At 50.6% G+C, this 19,345-nt stretch overlaps 1 protein-coding gene across 3 annotated transcripts in view; it reads left to right on the top strand.

Moving 5' to 3' along the window:
* The window catches only part of MVB12B (multivesicular body subunit 12B), a 186,156-nt gene that overhangs the window by 98,156 nt on the left and 68,655 nt on the right, over positions 1 to 19,345 (top strand). For 2 of the 3 annotated variants that reach the window (XM_059142623.1, XM_059142624.1), the window contains exon 7: positions 6,468 to 6,562. In XM_059142623.1, coding sequence (XP_058998606.1) covers positions 6,468 to 6,562 — 95 coding nt within the window. Of the gene's footprint in view, positions 1 to 6,467; positions 6,563 to 13,655; positions 13,978 to 19,345 lie in introns of those variants that run through there. The other variant, XM_059142625.1, reaches the window with a different exon arrangement.

Here is a 19,345-nt window from a genome sequence, read left to right as displayed (position 1 = left end):
TGCCAAACATGCTGTCCAGGGGACCCCAACAGCTGTCATGTTCTTAGACTGCTCAGTTTGGCTAGAAGCCATGGAATACCTACTTGTTCTTAGAACCCTCTGGACTAGGTGCTTCAGAAGACAAGAGCCAAAGTGCCCAGCTCCTTCTTTCCTCTGCTAGCAACACCCAGCGTCATGAATGGCATGTTCCTTTCATCTCTTTAGACAATCAGGTTGTGGGAAATAAGCCCAGGTGTTGGGTTAACCAATCACAGCTTCAAGTGTGAAAATGAGGATTTGATATCACTTCTCGCTAGATGCTGCAGTGAGAGGCATGGCCTCTGGCTGTTGGTCTTCTGAAATGTTTTGAATGACTGTAAAATATTTCATCAGACAGTTGTACCATAATTTTTTAAGCAGTCCCCTATTGTTTGAGATCTGATTCCACTTTTGGCTTTATAAACAATGCCATGATGAATGTATTTACTATTTATGTAAAAATACTCGGGAATCAGAAATAACTGCATTTTCCAGTTAACCGGCCTGTCCTGGGGATGAGAAAGAGACAAGTGGGAAGTTTTCATGTAAGTCAAAGTACAAGTCGGTGTAAGAGTCACTCATTCATTCAATATTCTGTAAGATCACCTATCAAGTGATCCTAGAGGCTCTCATATTTTAAGTCTCCTCTGTGTGGAGGACACTGTTCTAGGCACTGGCGATACGGTGGAAAGTGTAGTGTAGATCATGTTCTGGTGACCTATGAACAAATCGGACAGTCCTGTAGAGTGGGAAGGGTCTGCAGAGAGGAAAGTGGGGTGTTGTAAGAGCGACTGGAGGCAGGGTGCCCCAGCAGGCATCTAGGGGGGTGGCCTGCCTGGGGGAGGAACCAGCGTCTGGAGAACTGGAGGAAGAGTGTTTAAGGCAGAGGGAACAGCAAGCACAAAGGCCGTGAGGCAGGAACGAGAGTGCCGGGAGCTGGTAAGGTTGGAGGATGTGAGTGCGGGGACCATGAACAAGGCAAGCTCAGAGAGGAGCGACAGGCTGGCAGAACCTCCCAACCACGGGGCATTTGGATTTCATTCTAATACAGAGGGAGGGCACTGGCGGGTTCTGTCATGGTCCTGGACTATGCCCTTCATCAGTGGGATGCTAAAACAATGACCGGAGTGGGAAGAATCAGAATAGGAGCTGTGTGGGAAATTATAAGGGACATTCTGCTTCTACACACCCACTACATGGCTGGTTCTGTGCCGTCTGCTCGGCTTGGTCACAAGGTATGCAGGAGGGGGCAACACGCCGTCCCTGAGGGGCACCCAGCTCCCGGGGGTAGTGCTGGGACTTGAACCTACATCAGACCGACTCCAGGGTTGGTGCTGCTAACTGCCACCGCTGCTCTCTCTCCCTGGGCATGTGGTTGGGCCGTAGGGTGTCCCATTCTGTTGCTTTTCCCTTGGTGACATGGTATCAGAGGGACTGTGTCCTGCCAGGATCATCAAGCCAGTCAGTGGCTGAGATGCTGAGTCCTTGGTCTCATCGCTTGCAACAGGGTCTGGGGACGGACCGTGCAGTCCTCACTCTATATACCTGAAAGCCGAGATGATACAGTAGGGCAACTTCCAGTTAATGGTGTTTACCCCTGGAGGATACGTGGATGAACGTTTTCCCTAATTCTTAGCATTCTCTTTGTTAGCTTTCCCTCTGAAGCCCCCAGCCCCGTTCCCTGATCTATCAGACGGAGTTAACTATTCCAATCGGAAAAGGTTGCCGGGAGGATGAGGCGAGGCGTGTGCGTGAAGGCACCCAGCCCAGTGCCTGGCTTGAGGTCTCCCCACTCCACCCGGCCCCTGCTGGGGAACTAGAATCTCCTTTCACTCTGCTATCACCAGAGCCTTGCTGGTTCCTGTCATCTGTCACTTTCAGGCTAATCTGACGCTGCAGTGCCCCTGGGCCGCTTCTCCTTCTGCAGGTGACTTGCTCTTTCCCTTTAACCATAGGTTATCTGTCCCCTCGGCCCCAGCTGCCCATTCTCATTACAGGAGGCTTTGCTGTGGCTTTTCCTCCTCCCACCCCCTACATTTCCTCTTCCTGAGTCTGGACAACAGAAGTGAAAAGCAGCTCTTTGCAATGCAGGGAACCCTTTTCTTTAAAGCTGTCCCTGGTCGGGAGCCTCTCATCTCTCTGGGTGCTGCATCGTACCGTCCTGTAGCAGCTGAGGAGCCAGAGTCTGGGGTGACTTCATTTCCGTTCACCGCGATCCTGTTGAGCTATGACTGTCGAAGATACAGTCGGGTGTGCGACTCGAATGTGCTCTTAACGTCACATGTACTCTATGAACCACGCATTGTATGTAGGAGATCAGAAATCCTTTTTCTCTCTCCCGCCCCCCACCACCTCCCATAAATTCCCAGTCACCACCGATCCCTTCTTATATTATACCTGTTTTCTTCCAGGGCAGAGACGAGCGGGATGCCTGGTGTAATAGAGACCACTTGAGTCTGATTGGCAAACACACACATGGGTAGAAATGGAGTCACAGACACTCTGCAGTTTATACCAAAAGATCCAGAGGTTTTATTGGAGTAGATTCAGCGCTTGATTTGGTCAACACGTGCTCAACCACTATGTACTCCAGGTCAAAAAATCATCCTACAAAATGGGCACAAATTAATGAGCTTCGGCCCTGATTTTGAGGAGGCCACAGTCGTGTTAGGAAGACAGGCTCGTATCAGATGCTTCAAATAATTTGTGCAAACTGGAGAGAGAAGGGACACGCAGGCCTCCGGTGAGCCCAGAACAAGCCCAGGGAAGGTTCTACCAGAGAAGGCATGCTTGGATGGGGTCTTGAGGGATGAATAGGAGTTCGGAGTGTAGGTAAGGAAGAAATGGAGATTCTACGAAGGGAAACAGCCTGGCTAAAGAGTCAGGCTAAGGCATGAACATCACATCACATATTCAGAGATTTACAGAACTTTCCCCTCTTCTGGGTAGAGGGAGAAGTAAACAGGGCAAGAGACAGTTGGGAAAGCTGGGCTAGTGTGTGAGCACCGCTAAAGTCAGGGAATGGCTGAGGATGAGGTTGCCTCAGGGAAGCATATGGAATGAGGACAGAGCTCAAGCAGAACCCTGACAAAGAGTAGATTTTAAAAGTGGGAGGAGGGACCAGGAAGGACATCTGCAAGGAAGAGCGGCTGGCCGGGGTAGGGAGGGTTGCCGAGCATGTCAGCCAGGCGCGATCAGGTGTCCCAGAGAAGCGGGAAAAGTTGAGACCAGGGAGTCCACATCGGGCGGGGCTGCTAAGGAGCCAGGCACCTTAGTTTCTCTGGTATAGCCTTTGTTTTTAAGTCCTGTATACCGCACAGTTTCCCCCAGACTGTTCAGAGGGCTGCAGTAGGACACTTTGGCAGGAACTGGGAAGGGTCTACACACAGTAAGTGCTCAATAATTGCCGTTTCACGAGAATCCCCACTGTAATTTGCTGCTCCGTTCCCGTCTACCACGGCATCGCCGTTTTATCTCCTCACCTTCCCATAGGCAGGCAATCTTTTAAAACTGCAAGTAGGATCTTTCCACATCTCTGCTTTAAAATCCTCCTGGATCAAGTTGAGCTCATGTAGGCCCTCCCACCCCCACCCCTCGCTGTGGCCTGGCAGCCCTTTTGTGCCTGGTGCCACACCCTCTCCTGGCCTTCAGGCTCCAGGCGCCCTAGCTCCGTGCCAGATCCTCCCTTCACCAGACTCCCTGCTTTGTAGGAGACTCACTGCAGAGCCTGGAGCCCTGCTCCCCTTCCTTCCTGCCGGGAGTCCTCCGTTCTCCCCAGACACAGCACTTGCTCTGCATGCGTGATTCCCTTTGTAAGCAGGTGTTCCCTTAAGTTTGTGGGTATTTTCCTGCCCTCCCCCATCCCGCTGCAGGGTGAGCTCTGTGCACACAGGGGTCCTGCCTGTTCTGCACTTCCCGCCCCCTCACACCAGGCCCCATCTGCATATTCTCCTATCAGACTCTCAGCCTCTCTTTAACCACTGAATGGCTGGGCTGACCCTCTTTTCTCTTCCGGCTTCTGCTTGGCTCTTTGCCATCCAGGTCTGCCTGTCTTCGGAAGTTCCACTAACACCCACCTCCTCCTCAAGCCTTCCTGAATGCCTCCAGCCCCTGGGGAGGCAGCGGGACTGCACCGCACAGATGTGTGATGCCCTTAGTTTGGGTGGATGCCCCTTTCGAAAATGCTTTCAAGGCTTAGAAATCTTCAGGCATGGCAGCCCTGCCTTGTAGTTCTTCCCCGGCTTCGGGAACCCCCCTCCCCCATGGTGTGGTGGGTGCGAAAACAGCAGCCGCCCCAGCCAGCTTTGTGGATGTGCGGCCAGCTCCGTCCCACGGGTGCGGGCTCAGAAGGCCCACATCAGGCCCAGGGCTGTGCTGGTGCCATCTCCCGTGCCGACCGTTCGAACCACGGCCTCCAGGTCTCAGTGTGTGCTGGGCCCTACGCTCGCCTTGTAGGAGCGCGAGGAGCCAGAAGAGACCGCCTGAGCTCAGCATCCCCCGAGGCCTGGCACACGGCGGCACCCTCTGCGGGGTCACCTGTCATCATTTTAGCTCCGCTCAACCACAGCCACAGTCCATAATTCATTCTTCTGTGTGCTCAGCTTCACTGACTCAGTGCTGCGGTCAGAGGCGTTGATCAACTGTGTAAAACCCTCCTGCAGCTGCTCCTTACCCTCCCAGGGTCGCAAACCTGGCCGGCCTTCAACGTCACTCCCGGAGCTGTTAAAGATAGATTCTTGGCCGCACCCCAGGCCCCCCAATCCAGGCTCCCCGGGCTCGCGGCTGTGACTCTGTGTTGTTAGCGAGTGCCCCGCAGCCCGGATGCCTTCGTTTGTGCTGTGATGGGCAGAACAGAGTTAGGAACTCTTGTCTGAGGGAATGAAGTCTTGAAGCATGGCGGGGGGGGGGGGGTCCCTTCCAACCTGGCCTCAACCTTACCAGCCTCGCTTCCACACATACCCTGACCCTGTGCGCCAGAGGCTTGGCTTTCTCTGACCACCCAGTGAGTTCCTTTTACTCCATCAGTACCCGTGTCCTCTTCTGACAAGGGGTCACTAGAACCCCAGCCTCTTTCTCAGAGCTCTTGTGATCCCTCGCACCCAGGCACCTGCCCTGTTGCATCTGGTGCTTTATTTCTACACCTCGATCCCCTGTAACCCGGGCACTCACTCCTTCAGTGAGCGCACCCCTGCATCCTTCGTTAGCATTAGTAAAAGCAGACACTCAGATCCACTCCACACATGTCAGAGTCTCCCTGCACTTAGGTCTGCTGGTTCCCACCCCCTCTTTCACCAGCCCTGGGTCTAGGCAGTGCTCAGCAAAGCCCTCTACCCGCCGGGTTGAGCCAGACCGTTCCATGGCACAGATGTTCGCCTCAGTGTTCATGCTACAGCAAGCAAACCAAATGCCTTTACAACCGTTGGTGCTCGTCTTGTCACCAAGAGACCCTGTGGGGACAGGTCTTGCCTAGAGAACGTTCCCTCCCAGGAGCCTGTACGTTCAGGAGTCATTCCTAGAAGGTCATGCATTTGTTGTGTGAAAAAGGCAACATGTATAACATAAAACTTTGTCATAAATGCTCCCTTCCTCGGTCTTTTCCCTTTTGACTGAGTGCGGCCAAAACTCAGGCTACTGAACTCATTCAAGCCAATCCCTATGCCTGCCAGTAAGATGCCTTATTGTTGTTTTTTCTCCCAGACCTGTTGGGTTTGAAATATATGTCTTATCATCTTAATCTTATTTTGCATTTGCTAAAGGCAGCTGATGACCACACCAAATGGATTATTTACTTTGCTTGAATACTCAACTTGGGCTCTGTGGGCACCTTGAGCTTTAATGGCCAACACCTTTGTCATAAAAAGCCAATGCTGGACCAATCGAGATGATTTCCTGAGCACCTACTGTGTACTCCTGCCAGAGGGCGAACACACAGGCCCAGCAGTTCAGGAGAGCAGGCCTTTCTGATTCTCAGTGGTTGTATGTTTTCCTGGACTCACGTGGTAGTAATAATACTCTAGACCTTCATTCACAAAGTGCTCCTTGCCCTACTCTCAGTGGCCTATGGGACAGGAATGAAAGCCATTGGGTGGACAATGGAAGCTGGATGGCAGAACATGCCTGGGCTCCTGGTCAGGGTCAAGTGTTTTGTTTCTGCGGGTATATTTTGCCCAGTGAGCAGAGATCGAGACAAAGTTGCTCACACAGGCCATAAGGCTTGGGAAACATTTTCCTCCACTTGGATATTCTTGGAATTGAAGAAGGTGGTCGCTGATGTCTGGAAACTTCTGAATTCCTTGAGGGGGCTTTGAGCTGTTGGGGGGCCTGCTCCATGGGCACCCCCTCCTCCTGCTCTGTGCTGCTACGGGCTGGTGGTGGCGCGGGTGCTTTCTGAGCCTTGGGGAGTGCTCTGTGCGCCCTGTAACCTCCTCTCTCCTCCGTCTCTTTCTTAGGCACATCTCACTAACGCTTCCTGCTACCTTCCGAGGCAGGAACAGCACTCGGGCTGACTATGAGTACCAGCACTCCAATCTGTATGCCATATCAGGTACGTGGGGCCTCTGCTCATGGCCAGCTACGGTGTCTGTGTCCCGGGCACCACCTCCCTCTGTGTGTCTCCTGGCTTCGAATGGCATCTGTCTTACCTGTCTCTTCACCCTGCGAGGAGCCTGTCCCCTGCAGCGATTAGCCCTTTCCTTCCTTTGTGTTACCTCAGCACTTAGAGAAGGGCCAGACACTCTGTGCATTTGGAAACTAACGATGAAAAACAATGTGTGGATTTCGCGAGCTTGAAGGGAGATTTCCAGAGGATACTCTGTGCATTGTTCACCTGCCAGAGCCAGGGCGGGTTTCCCATGGGGTCTCGGGAGTGGCACAGAGCTGAGGCCCAATCCACTCACCAGCCTGTGTCCAGGTCTGTTCTCCCCTCTCATTTCCCAAAGCTAGGTTTGCAGCCAGAAGGGACGCTGGCTGTCTCCTTTCCCACCCTCGTCATAAGGGTCTGTGATTTCTGACCTCGGCCTTGAAGTAGATGGTGGTCCTTCGGCCGGAACCTCAGCAGTGCGCGTTTGCCTTCCCACCTTCGCCACGGAGGGGAACACTTACAGGCCTGATGGCAGAGTGGAGACTCATGGGGTGCCTGGCAGCACAGGTGATGCGCTAAGAGCCCAGGAAACCCGTAAGTTCACCTCCGATGATCCTAGGCCTCCAGTCAGGGGCGTTTGTATTTAAGGGGGAAGTGGCAAATCGGTGCCACTTACCAGCGCATGGCCTTAATGGTGAGTGACGTTTTGAACACGGGAACATGGCACTCATTCATGTACCATAATGAATCCGTTATTTAAAAGGTAATCTTTTTTCTAAAAATTGCAACTTGGGGTTACTAAATAGATGAAATAGAACAATGGTATAATTCATGTCAGTATCAGTTTCTCTTGTTATGATCACTCCCTAATAGGTTTGGAAGTAGAAGCAAAAGCCAGTTGTTCCATTTCTGGGTGGGGGGAAGAGGAAGACCCGGGATGTCCTTAAAGCCCGGGCGCCTGGCCGACCTCCAGGAGCCCAGCTCCTTAAAGGGGCAGAGGGAGCGCGTCGTCTCAGAAAAGCACCTCCAGAGAGAGTTACTTTTGTGCTGTGGCTATTTCAGCGAAGTCGACAAGGAGCATAACAAGTGTGGAAAGATGACCTATTTTGTAGAAAAGCTATTTCCCCAGATGCTTCGTGGCAGAGTAGTGCAAAACAGGTCTGTGAAACCCAGCAGGGCAGCCCCGTTCCGAATGCGCAGGAGGAAACCTCAGTCAAAGCCGATGCTTCTTTCCTCACGCTTGCAAACCTTTTTCCAGCCACGGTGTTCGGCTCAAGCCCCCCCTTACCTAGGTTCTCTGATGCCTTTCCCAGCTGTTGACATTTCTGCAGAAAAGGACCCACAGAGCGAAACCTCCTCTGGTTTGGCAGGAATGTTCCTGTCTGCCTCTGGACCACTGCTCCCTCGCCCCTCAGCTTTGATGAGGTGTTGTCTGGGCTCATTTCAGCCGTGAGTTTAGCAACACCAAGGTAACAGCCTCAAGACACAGGGGAAGCCATTCAGAAACTTCCTGTTACATTTATGTAAGTGGCAGTTGGTGGGATTTTATCTTCCAAACAGTGGTAGTAGAGGCTGCCCCCTCCTGTGTCTCCCCCCCCACCCCAGCAGCAGGCAGGCCCCAGCACCTCCGTGGCTGCCGGCACCAAATTGCTCCACCAGGGTCCGAGGCTGCTTTGTGGGAAGGCTGCCAGAAAGAGTCCGCAGGACCCGCCAGCTCCATAAGGCCTGCATGCTCAGCACTGGGCAACCATGGTGCAGCCGGGAAGCCTGCCCGCCCCCCCACCGGCTGCCTGCCTGCGAGCCGTGCTGGTGGAAGGGAACAGAGACCACCTACCCCACCCCCAACCCCGTCCCTGCCATGAATAGCGTTTGGCACAGAATGGCACATCTCAGTTTGGGATTGCAGAGTTAAGGTTTCAAGGGTTGATTCCAAAAGCAGTGGAGGCAAAAGTGTGCCCCAGGCCCTCGCCGTTGCCTGGTGCCCTACGTACGGTGGCTGGAGCTCAGCCAATAAGGAAACGAAGCCTCAGACTGTTCCGAACCGGCCCTGGTGCCCGGCTGCCACAGGCTTCGGGGGTCTGCCTTCCATGCAGACTGCTGGTGCGTTCTGGTGCGTTCCTGAAAATATGTAGTGAGGGCTCCCTTCACACGCGGGCACCTCCTAAAAATGAGTAGATTTCTAGGTGAAGTAAATTGAAAAGCGAGTAGCCCATGCTTAACTTGTGTGTGTGGTTGTTAAAGTCATATTAACTTTTCAGTGTCTTCTCAAAGGCATGCCCGTTATCCAGCCCCTCTCCTGTCCCCCGCACAGAGGCTGCTGGTGACTGTCAGGGGTGTAGAGGGAGGGACAGCGGTCAGAGTTGCTAGAGTAAGGGGAGGGGACTCTATGGAACTGTGGCCCCGGTGCGCAGAGGCGCTCATGAGCTGTTCATGGGAAGGAGAGCCTTTAGCCCAGGAACGCCCCCTGTGACCTCTGCGGCAGGCGATCTGACCTGCTTCTCGAATGCATCCCGTCCTGTGGGCTTCCACCTCCGCCTATCCTGTTCCACCTCTGCAAGGTCCTCCCCTGCTCAGCTGAGCTCATGTTCATACCCACCCAGCCATTCGGGCTGCAGATGTGTTCCACTGGCCAAGGTGTGCCAGCTGCCAGCTGCTCAGCCAGTAGATCTCTCGCGCCCACAGAAGTGGGGTGAGGGGCTTTGGCTAACTCAGTGCCGAAATCCTGAGAAGTGCATGTCCCTTGCCTTGCCACTTCGTACCCTCATCACATGGCCACAGGGCCTGCCTTTGCTCCTTGTGCATCCACCAATAAGAATTTTTTCTGGAAAACACTCACGGGTGTTCAGGAAGGTTTATCCACAGGGATGAGCGCTGCTGCTTCTTAAAAATAATACTCAGGGAAAGGGCTTGGGGTGGGGCTCTTAAATGCCCCAGACAAAAAGCGAAGGGTTAAATTGTGGAACATTCTTAAAAGATTTGATGCCATAACTCTTAAGGCATCAAAAATGATTTGGATAAAAAGGTGCGGGTGAATGTTGTTAAGTGACAACCAGAATGAGCAATGTGATCACATTTTTAAAAATATCCAGGAACACCTGAGCAGCTCAGGGAAGCATCCGACTCTTGATTTCTGCTTAGGTCATGATCTCAAGATCATGGGATTGAGCCCCACATCAGGTTCTGTGCTCTGCATGGAGTCTGCTTAAGATTTTCTCTCTCCCTGCTTGTACACATGCTCTCTCTCCGCCCCCCCACCCCTAAAGAAGAAATCAGAATGTCTGGAAAGGTACCCCCAAAGGTGTTTACAGTGGTTTTCACCAGTCTTTCCTGCTCTTTTCTTTCCCCTTCCGTGCAGTGTCTCATTTCTCTATGCTGGCAGGTGTTACTTTTATAATAAAAAGTTTGGGCGTGCCTGGGTAACTCAGTCAGTTACGTGCCCAGCTCTTGGTTTTGGCTGAGGTCACGATCCTTGGGGTCCTGGGATCGAGCCCTGCATCAGGTTCCACACTCAGCATAGAGTCTGCTCCAAGGATTCTCTCCCACCCTCCCCCTGCTCTCCCTCAAATAAATACATAAGTCTTAGAAAGAAAGCAAAGAAAAGAAAAAGTTTAGACCCAAAGTTCATTTGGCGTGCTCTTAGTAAGCCATGCTGGTCCCCGCGATTACCTTGCCTCTTCTCAGTGCTCCTAAGCCTCCTGACGCCTCTTCTGAATTCTGTTGGAAATCACCTCCAGGCCACAGATCGATAATTTTCTTATGGTCCTTTTTGAAAATATGGGGGTTTTATTCCCCTTGTTGTCCAGTTGCTGGTACTCCTGTCCACTGCTATCCCCCAAAGACCACTGACCACCAGTCTAACACCACTGGTGGTCCAGACGCCGATGGGGTGCGGGAGCCCAGCTGCTGGGGCCGTCTCCTCGCCTGCCTTGCTCCTCCCACCCCGCATCATCATCTCGTTCTTTTCCTTAGGCTTGAGGATGGTTTTCCTTGAAAGAGGAAGTAGAAATCGAGTGGTAGGTTTGGCCTGGTTTGGCTCACTGTGATCCATGTGTGTTAGAGTTGGCAAACCACTTTTTTTTTTTTTTTTTTTTTTTAAATCCTTGTGTCTGATAAATGGCAGCTCATGGGTTCATGCTTTCCTGACAACATTCGAACTGGCTTGTCCCCCTTAATAACTTACCTCCTGGGAGGTGCCTCCTTGGGCCATGTTGATTTTCTAGATTCTACCCCAAAGCCCTACTCCTGTGAGCCCTTGTCAGGCTTCTTGGGAGCCGTTCATTTTCTTCCTAAGAATGTCCCGTTGGGGACGGTATGTGCTACGGTGAGTGCTGTGAAATGTGTAACCTGATGATTCACAGACCTGTACCCCTGGGGTACATAATACATTACATGTTAATAAATTTTTTTTTTTTTTAAATAAGAATATCTTCTCTGTTCTGGGGAAGCCTGGGTGGCTCAGTTGGTTAAGCAGCCAACTCTTGATTTCGGCTCAGGTCATGATCTCAGGGTCATGAGATCGAGCCCCATGTCGGGCTCTGCACTCCGTGCAGATTCTGTTTGAGAATCTCTCCCTCTGCCCCCCCCACTCTCTCTCCCTGTCTCTTTCTCTCTCTCTCTCTCACTCTCTCTCAAATAAATAAAATAAATCTTAAATATATTTATTTTTTCTGTCCTGGAAAGTCTTCTGATTTAGTCCTGAATGATAGCCTCCTAAACTTTCTGTTCCCCCTAGAATTATTTTAGATGTCTAGATGTCTGATCATTTATTTCTAGGCCAGCCCGTCCAGAAAGATACAAGGCAGCTCCAAAAATACATGTAACCAAATGAAAATGGAAGCGAAAAAGTAAGAGTGAGCAAAAATACAGGATAGAAAAGGAGGGTGCAGCTGTGGGCGAGGTTTTGCACAAAGGGGATTCTGGATTTGGTTCCGAATCAGGACAATCTCTGTATGGATAAGATTAAAACAAAGCTGGTTGACTAGGATGAACCTAGCTTTTTCTTAAATGGAATTTAAGGCCCATAAAGAGGGCCAAGTACAAGGCTTTGGACAACAAAACAGCCACTTTTCAGTGAGTTTGAGGAGGACAGCCTAGGTGCCCCCATATTAGGAGATCTGCTCCTATTTGAACCCCTAACATGCTTGGCTGTTGAGTGAGATGTTTCTTAAATGGTCTTGGGTGTCACGTGTCTTAGGGACTGGAGATGTGGAGGTATCAGGAATGCAGGTCCCCTGGCCTCCTGTCCCACCTGGAAGATGCACCCGGGCCGGAGTTTCCCCACACGGAGAAGCTCAATCACAAGGTGCCCAGGATCACTTTTTCTAAGCACGAATGTCTATCTGTCTTAGGACGGTTTCACTTAATGAACAGGATACGATAGGTCTGGGAAACCACACTGTGCCATTCTTTTGTTTTGTTGTTGTTATCCACTGATTCATATCTCTAAGTGAAGTATTTTTTTCCAAAGAACCTATTTTTCTCCCTTTTGAAAAAACTGGCATAGTAATATAAAATAGTAAAATTAAGCAAATGCACATTGAAACTGGCACATAATGAAGCCGAAAATCTCGAACAGTCCATGAATGCAGGTTGAGCCATAAGGCAGAAACACAGTGCAGGGATCCGAGGGGTCCAGCTTCCCTTCCCTTTCCTCTGTGGGCAGATTGCCTTGCTAATACCTTCATTTATTCAGGAGCATTGGGCTGGCTGTGGAATAGATTGCCCACACTATCCCTTTTGAGAGTGAAAGGGGCTCCCACTTGTACCTGGACAAAGCGGTAACCTGGAACTGCCCCAGCAGATGGGGTGGAGAGGGATGTGGTCACCCTGCTTTTAGCTTTCTCGATCTTTTCATTTTTTCCAGTGTTCTTTCTTTTGGCTGGAAAAAACCTTTTATTGCTCTCCACAGCTGTTCCTTCTTAAAAATCCATCTCCTTTCAAGATGTTGGGCCAGGAAGCTTACAAGCCTGAGTCCATGGGCTCCTCGCCTTGGCTCACAGCAACTTGGACAGAGAGGAGGATTTCCTCTGAAACAGAACTGCGTACGAGCAGTGTGTAACCCTGACATCAGACCGGGAAAGCACAAAGCAATTAAAAATAATTAATGATTACTGAATATCAGCCTTCTCCATGCAGTTTTAATCTAGTCCTCATTTAAATTGGAAGATGGACATTTAATTATCAGTATTATGAAATTCATGATTTATATATTTCATCCAATTGGATAAAATTTCTGCCACCAGCTCTTCATCTTATTACAAAAAGAAAAAAAAATCTGTATGTTTTACAGTGTGAGCATTTAAAAAGTCTTCTGAAGCACACCAAACAATTACAAACATCTTTTCCTTTGTAGTGATTACATTATTTCTGTCCTTGAATTAGGAAAAAAAAATCTCACCTGGAAAATGGAACGTGAACTTAATACTTTCATGATCGTAAAGCATGGCCGGGCTGGAAAATGAAGGCTAAAAGACCAAAACAATAGGGTACTTGAGAAAGGCTGGCTTTTTTCTGCATAAGGTGTTCTGACCAACAGCTGTTCCAGGCGCAGTGTGGACAGTATCCTCGCAGAATTTGTGTCCGCGTTTTCTGTGTGCATGCCCGTGCTGCTTCTTTTCCCCTGAATTTGGGTGTCAGCCGTGCGTGGGTTGAGTGACAATGTTACTGATAATCACAAACGAGGGAACCCCAGTGTCTTCCAGTGGAAGCCCCATATGAGAGGCAACCTTTACGTTCGCAGGCGCACCCCCTACCCCCCCACGGTGGCCTCTGTCCTTCATGGACATGCTCGTGTGGCTTCCGTGGCCTCGCGTCCAGACCCCTGCCTCCCTTTCCCCTCCGCCGAGGATTTTCCAAGCCACCAAGAACTGGTTGGAGACTTAGGGGGGAGGGTGGCAAGGATCCGGGAGAGAGGGAAGCATCCGTTTGACGCAGCCACAGATAATAGCAGATGGGGGAAATTCCTGAATGAAGCGAAAAAATATAATAATGGTGCTCAAATCAGGGAGGAAATAAGTCATTTTAGAGGTATATAAATTTTTATCATCACCTCCAACAGCCGCGTGTCCCTTGTCTATCCATCTATCCTCGCCCTGACTGACAACAAAATCGAGGGCAAAGAAAAATATAATAAGAAAAAGAAGAAATGAATGGGAGCGGATGGGGAATTGATCGTCTCGTGTATTTGTAGATCCTGATGTAAAAGGTACAGTTGACAGGTGGCCGGCTTCGCTCTGTACACAACCATGTGTGTGCTGTCAGACGCACGCACGCTGCCTTGTTTCGATTGATGAATTGCCTGCTTTCTTGATTAAACCTTCCGTCACTTAAGAAACAAAAAGCCTGTGTTTAGATGGCAGAGTGGGACATGTCAAAAAAATCTGCCTCCTTTACCTTTGTGCAGATGTTGGGCACAGACTGTAACATGTATTATTAAAATGAATGTGGCATTTACTGTGCATTATTCCTTTCCTGGGAGAAAGGACTATAAATTATATGCTAATAATAAGCTTTAACCCTTTCGAAATGCAAAAGATTTAAGAGTGCAAATATTCACGGAGGCCTGGCTAATTGGATGTGCTTTTATACACCCGCCGTGACGGCCGTGTCGCTGAAGTTAATGAACAGCGCGTGCGGGCAGACACACAGGGTGCTCGGGGACCTCTTGCCTCCTGGAGGTGTCCCGCCCTGCAAGGACCTCCACTAGGAGTTCACAGAGAGAGTGAGACCCCGAAGGCCCTCCACTGGGCTCTGGACCATCTTACTTTGGATTAGGTATGGAGGCACAGCCATGCCCAGTGGCCCCAGCGAGTCTCCTGGAGCCGAGAGTCAAAGGCGGTCTTCTCTTGGCTTTCCTGCATCCCTACTTATGGGGCTGGCTTGGCTCAGGCCTGGCGGTGCCAGGCACTGGTGCCTCACACTTGACTTGTCCATCTTTCTTGGCACGTTCCTCGATGCTCAGTCCAATTGCCCAGGTAGCAGATTCATCTCCTTGAGGCAGAACTCTAGAGAGCACACCTTCATCTGCCTGCCCCGGTCCACGGCCCGCTGCGGTGATCCACACCACACTTGCCCAGCATTGAGGCTGCCCAGCATAGAGGCCAGTCTCTACTTTTCCAGGGTCTTCTCTCCATTTCTCTTCACCTGTGTCACTCCTGGGCCCTCACTTTGTCTCTTTGTGCCTGTGCCCCTGCCGATCATATATATGGCCCAGATTCACCCAGCTTCCCTGTGGATCCATCTTTGAGGGCTGGTCCTCAAACTGCTCTTCCAGTAAGCTTTACCGAGTCCCTTCCATCTGGGGCTGCTCCCTTCCTGGTGTGCTCCCACACTGCTTCGTGCTGCAGACCTTTCCCCCAGGAGCACCTTGAGATGCTTATGTGCAGTGAAGAAGGAGCGTGTCTTCAATCCTTCCTGAATCATGGAGGATGTCATTAAAGGTGAAGGATAGTTTACTCCTCCATTCATTTAGCAGACTCTGAGGGCTTCCATGAGCCTAGCCCCAAGTTCCCTCCCGAGGACAACAGGAAGCAGGTGGAAGAAGGGTCAGCACGTGGCTGATGGGGCATCTGGAGCCCGAAGCACGTGTGGCCATCACACCAGAGCCTCTGTGAATGACCACATGGGTTGCACACCATGCAACGTACGTGAACGCCCCCCAGCCAGAGCCAGGCCACAGTCCTGTGTGATGTTGCCTTGGGCAGGTCACTCCACACTAGCTGTCCATAGCTGGGAAATGATTCGCTAACGACCGCCACCTTCCCAGCATTGGCGTGAGGAACCGGAGCGTATGAGAACATTTTGTAAGTTGGGACGCAGCGCAGGAATGTCCCCCTTCTCTCCACACGTACCTCCCCAGTGGGGCTGTGATCAGAGCAGAGCCCAAAGATTTGTGGAGAATTATCTCTCAGGACATCCTGGCTCCTGACCCACGTGGCCTTCCCCTTCTCAGCCCTCTCTTCTGTAGTTTTATAAATGAGATTACTTCCCAATCTTCAGCGCACTTGGAGAAAATCTGCCTCCATCCAAACAAACTTGCAGGCAAGGCTCTCTGGCCTGGCTCAGCTTGGCACCCCCTGCTAACCGAGACACTTTGTCACCATTGTCACTTAGAAGTGGGCTAGGCGGGGGTGCCTGGGTGGCTCAGTAGGTTAAAGCCTCTGCCTTCGGCTCAGGTCATGATCCCAGAGTCCTGGGATCGAGGCCTGCATCGGGCTCTCTGCTCAGCAGGGAGCCTGCTTCCTCCTCTCTCTCAGCCTGCCTCTCTGCCTACTTGTAATCTCTGCCTGTCAAATAAATAAATAAATCTTTAAAAAAAAAAAAAAAACGAAGAAGAAGAAGAAGTGGGCTAGGCAGCCCACAGGCCCTCGGCAGGGTGACAGAATGATGGCTTGGGGCAGGAAGGAGAGGAGAGCTCGGTATACTGAGCCAGCAGCATCTGTAAAATCCTCCAATGTGCCTTTGGCTTTTGGGGAGGAAAAGGACTAGGGTGGGGCGCGACAGGCTGCTTTCTGCTCCGGGCCTTCATTTCTTCTTCATCTTGGGCTCCACTGGTAGCAGAAAGTTAAGACTTTTTCCAGTTTCGTCACTGTGAAAAAAATATTTTAAAAAAATTATTAGGTGACAGCTACTTTGGTGCTCTTGAAGCAGTGGCCACACGTCCCACCCCTGTTGTGCTTTCCTTCTCTCTCTGGTTTTTAGGCAAGGCCAAGTTTAGGCAGCGTCAGTTTAATGATCCATGTCTCCTGTTCAGACCCAAGAGGGAGGCAGCTGGTGGGGGCAGCAGGAGGACCAAGGGCAGGAGCTGCAAGCACCAGGCTCCATTCTTGAACCAACTAGTCCCATCACGCCTTCCGGGATCTGCATGTCCGAGTCTACAGCAATAAGAGCATCTGTAATTTAAACAGAACAGTATTTTCCAGAAGCTTCCTGTGCACCAGGCGTGGTCTAGTATCTAAGACGGCAGCGATCATACTCTCTCCCGTGGGGTGTGCGGGTTGGGTGCCGAGGGTGTCACCAGCACACGTGCGGCTGCGGCCCCAAACTCACAGGCATCCCATCCACACACTGTCTTGACCGCAAAGACCCAGACTGCGGCAACAACGTGAGGAAAACCAGATTTCTGACACCTTTCTCCCCTTGTGTTTATCGTCCTTGTCTAGTTGTCAAGCAGAAACATGCATGTGTTTGCTTCTCCTGCTTCCCTTCCCCGTGGGCTGCCTGCCTGGGGGCCCACGGCAGAGTCCCTTCCGGAGGCCTGGTTAGAGAGGCGCTGCAAACGGGGAACACACTGAATCCCGACCCTTCATCTGCTCTTAGCATCTCTTCAGAAGCTTCCTCTGGGCTGAGTGAAGGAGCCGGGCTCAAACACGCAGTCCTGCCTCGGGGCAGCTGACGTCAGATCAGCCTTCCGTTTCTTTTTCTAGCTCTGTCTCTGTCCTGCTAATAGACTGTCAGCCAAGAGGGGGGAAATGCTATAATTAAGGCAACTTCTTTAATTTAAACACATTTAGGGAGCTGAAGTTGTTTTTGCTTTTATTAAAATGGATTATATTAATTTATTTTAATAATACCTAACCTTCCTCCAGCACTTAGCATGTATGAGAGTCTGCAGTAAGCACTCTGCATGTATTTTGTCATTTAATTGAGATAAAGCCTTACCAGGAAAACCTTACAACAAAACCTTTAGGGTTTGGGGGCACCTCGGTGGTTCAGTCCATTAAGCGTCTGCCTTCGGCTCAGGTCATGACCTCAGGTTCCTGGGATCGAGCCCTGCATTAGGCTCCCTGGTTAGCTCCCTGCTTCTCTCTCTGCCTGCCACTCCCTCTGCTTGTGCTTGCTCTCTCTCTCTCTCTTTTTCTCCCTCTCTCTGTCAAATAAATAAAATCTTAAAAAAAAAAAAAAAACTTCAGGGTTTGTACCATCACTACTATTATCTCTATAGGTGTAGCACAGCGCTCAAGCCTTGTCAAACAAATCTCTCTTACATAAATCTTTATTTTACCTTTATAAATATTTTTATTTTACAGATAGAAAAAAATGAGGTTTTGAAAGATTTTAGTCTCTCCACAGTTCTGTTGCTAGTAAGGAGAAGAGCTGAGATTCGAACCTAGGTCTCTCTGATCCAGCCGCCAACCTCCAAATCCCCGAGTCACATATGTGGCTCCAGGTTGCACGTGACCATTTCCTTCCTGTCATCGACTTGAAGTCAGAAATGGCACTCATACCCCAAGTGAGTCATGCTGGGACTAACTTGGGAGATTAGGTCTCAGGGTTGTTTAAATCTCAGGAAGTTCCCTGGCCCGTCCTCTGTGGCATCCCATTAGCATGAGGCCCTGGACACTGGCCTAAGGACAACTCCTGAGTCCACAGAACATCTGGAACAGGGTTGTGGCTCCCGTGGGCGGGTTGCTGGGCAGAACAGTGATCGGATGAGCAGGCGGACCCCGCACTTAAGCTGAGTGGCCCCAGGTGAGGAGCTTAACCTGTGCCTTAGTTTCCTTATCTGTTGAATGGGAATGAGAGTGGGTTTGTTGGTGAGGCTTGGAATCAAGCCTGGTACATGGGAGGTGCCAGAGACGTGTCGCTGTGATTGTAGTTATTCCATAGCCCCTTCCTCCCACCATTTCTCAGAGCTTTCCTGACCAGGAGAGGGAATATTCTAGGAACCTCGGGGAACTTTCTCGCCATCAGTAGATGGGACTACCATGGTTCTTGTTGTTGGAGACTTCTGTCTTGGGAGCTCTGGACATCTGGATATCTCCTTACCCATGGTCTTCTCTTAGCCCTGTGGTAATAGTGGGCGACCCAAACCCACCACTTCACCTGCTGGAACTGAACCTTAGCTGTTGTCTTCCTCCTGCCCAGCTGTTCTGGGCTGTGCCCATGATGGGACATTTGTTTGAATGACAGTCACCTTATGGCCTCTCCTGCTTTGAAGCATCATTGTGTGGATTGGGCATCCTAGGATGCATCCAAGCCCAAGGTTACGGGGCCGTTGCAGACCCTGTGTGTTCCCTGTCCGTACCCAGCTCGCATGCCCCTCCTACCGGGTTGCGGCTCCCCAACTTCTGCTATTGCCACCGGCACCGAGCACCCCAGCTCCCGCCTTGCTGACCTACAATGGTAGGCGTGGGGTCACTTTCCACATGAGTGTTGGAGGCATTTAAACTCCTGATGGCTTGATGAGTGAAGACGGGGGCATTGGCAGGACCTGGGGAGGAGTTGGATAGCCACATAGGCTTCGGGATGAGATCGGAAATTACCCTTCGTCACACAATATGAGCCTCCTCACGTTTGTGATAGAAGACATGCATTCAGTTGCTAACATTAGGACTAAAGAAATTCTGATCTGTTTTATTTTTTTAATTTTTTTTTTAATTTTTTATTTTTTATAAACATATATTTTTATCCCCAGGGGTACAGGTCTGTGAATCACCAGGTTTACACACTTCACAGCACTCACCAAAGCACATATCTGATCTGTTTTAGAAAAATGAAACCTTACCTGAATCCACCCATTGATGTGTTTGGGTCCTGAACGCCCAAGTGCATTTCCCCTTCTTTTTACTAATGGCAATGATGGTCCTTACCTGTTTCTGTTTAAAAAACAAACAAACAAACAAACAAAAAACCCCTCAGTGCTCCAGCCTAGAATTTGGACGAATATATTTATCACTTATCCCAGAGAAGGAGGCTTCTTCTAACCCCAGATTTGTCTTTCGATTGTCTCCAAGACAATGAGCGATG

This window comes from Mustela lutreola, chromosome 12 (assembly GCF_030435805.1).
Source record: "Mustela lutreola isolate mMusLut2 chromosome 12, mMusLut2.pri, whole genome shotgun sequence".
Classification (NCBI taxonomy): Eukaryota; Metazoa; Chordata; class Mammalia; order Carnivora; family Mustelidae; genus Mustela; species Mustela lutreola.
Note: the sequence above shows the minus strand (reverse complement) of the source record. Positions and strands in the feature narration are given on the sequence as shown.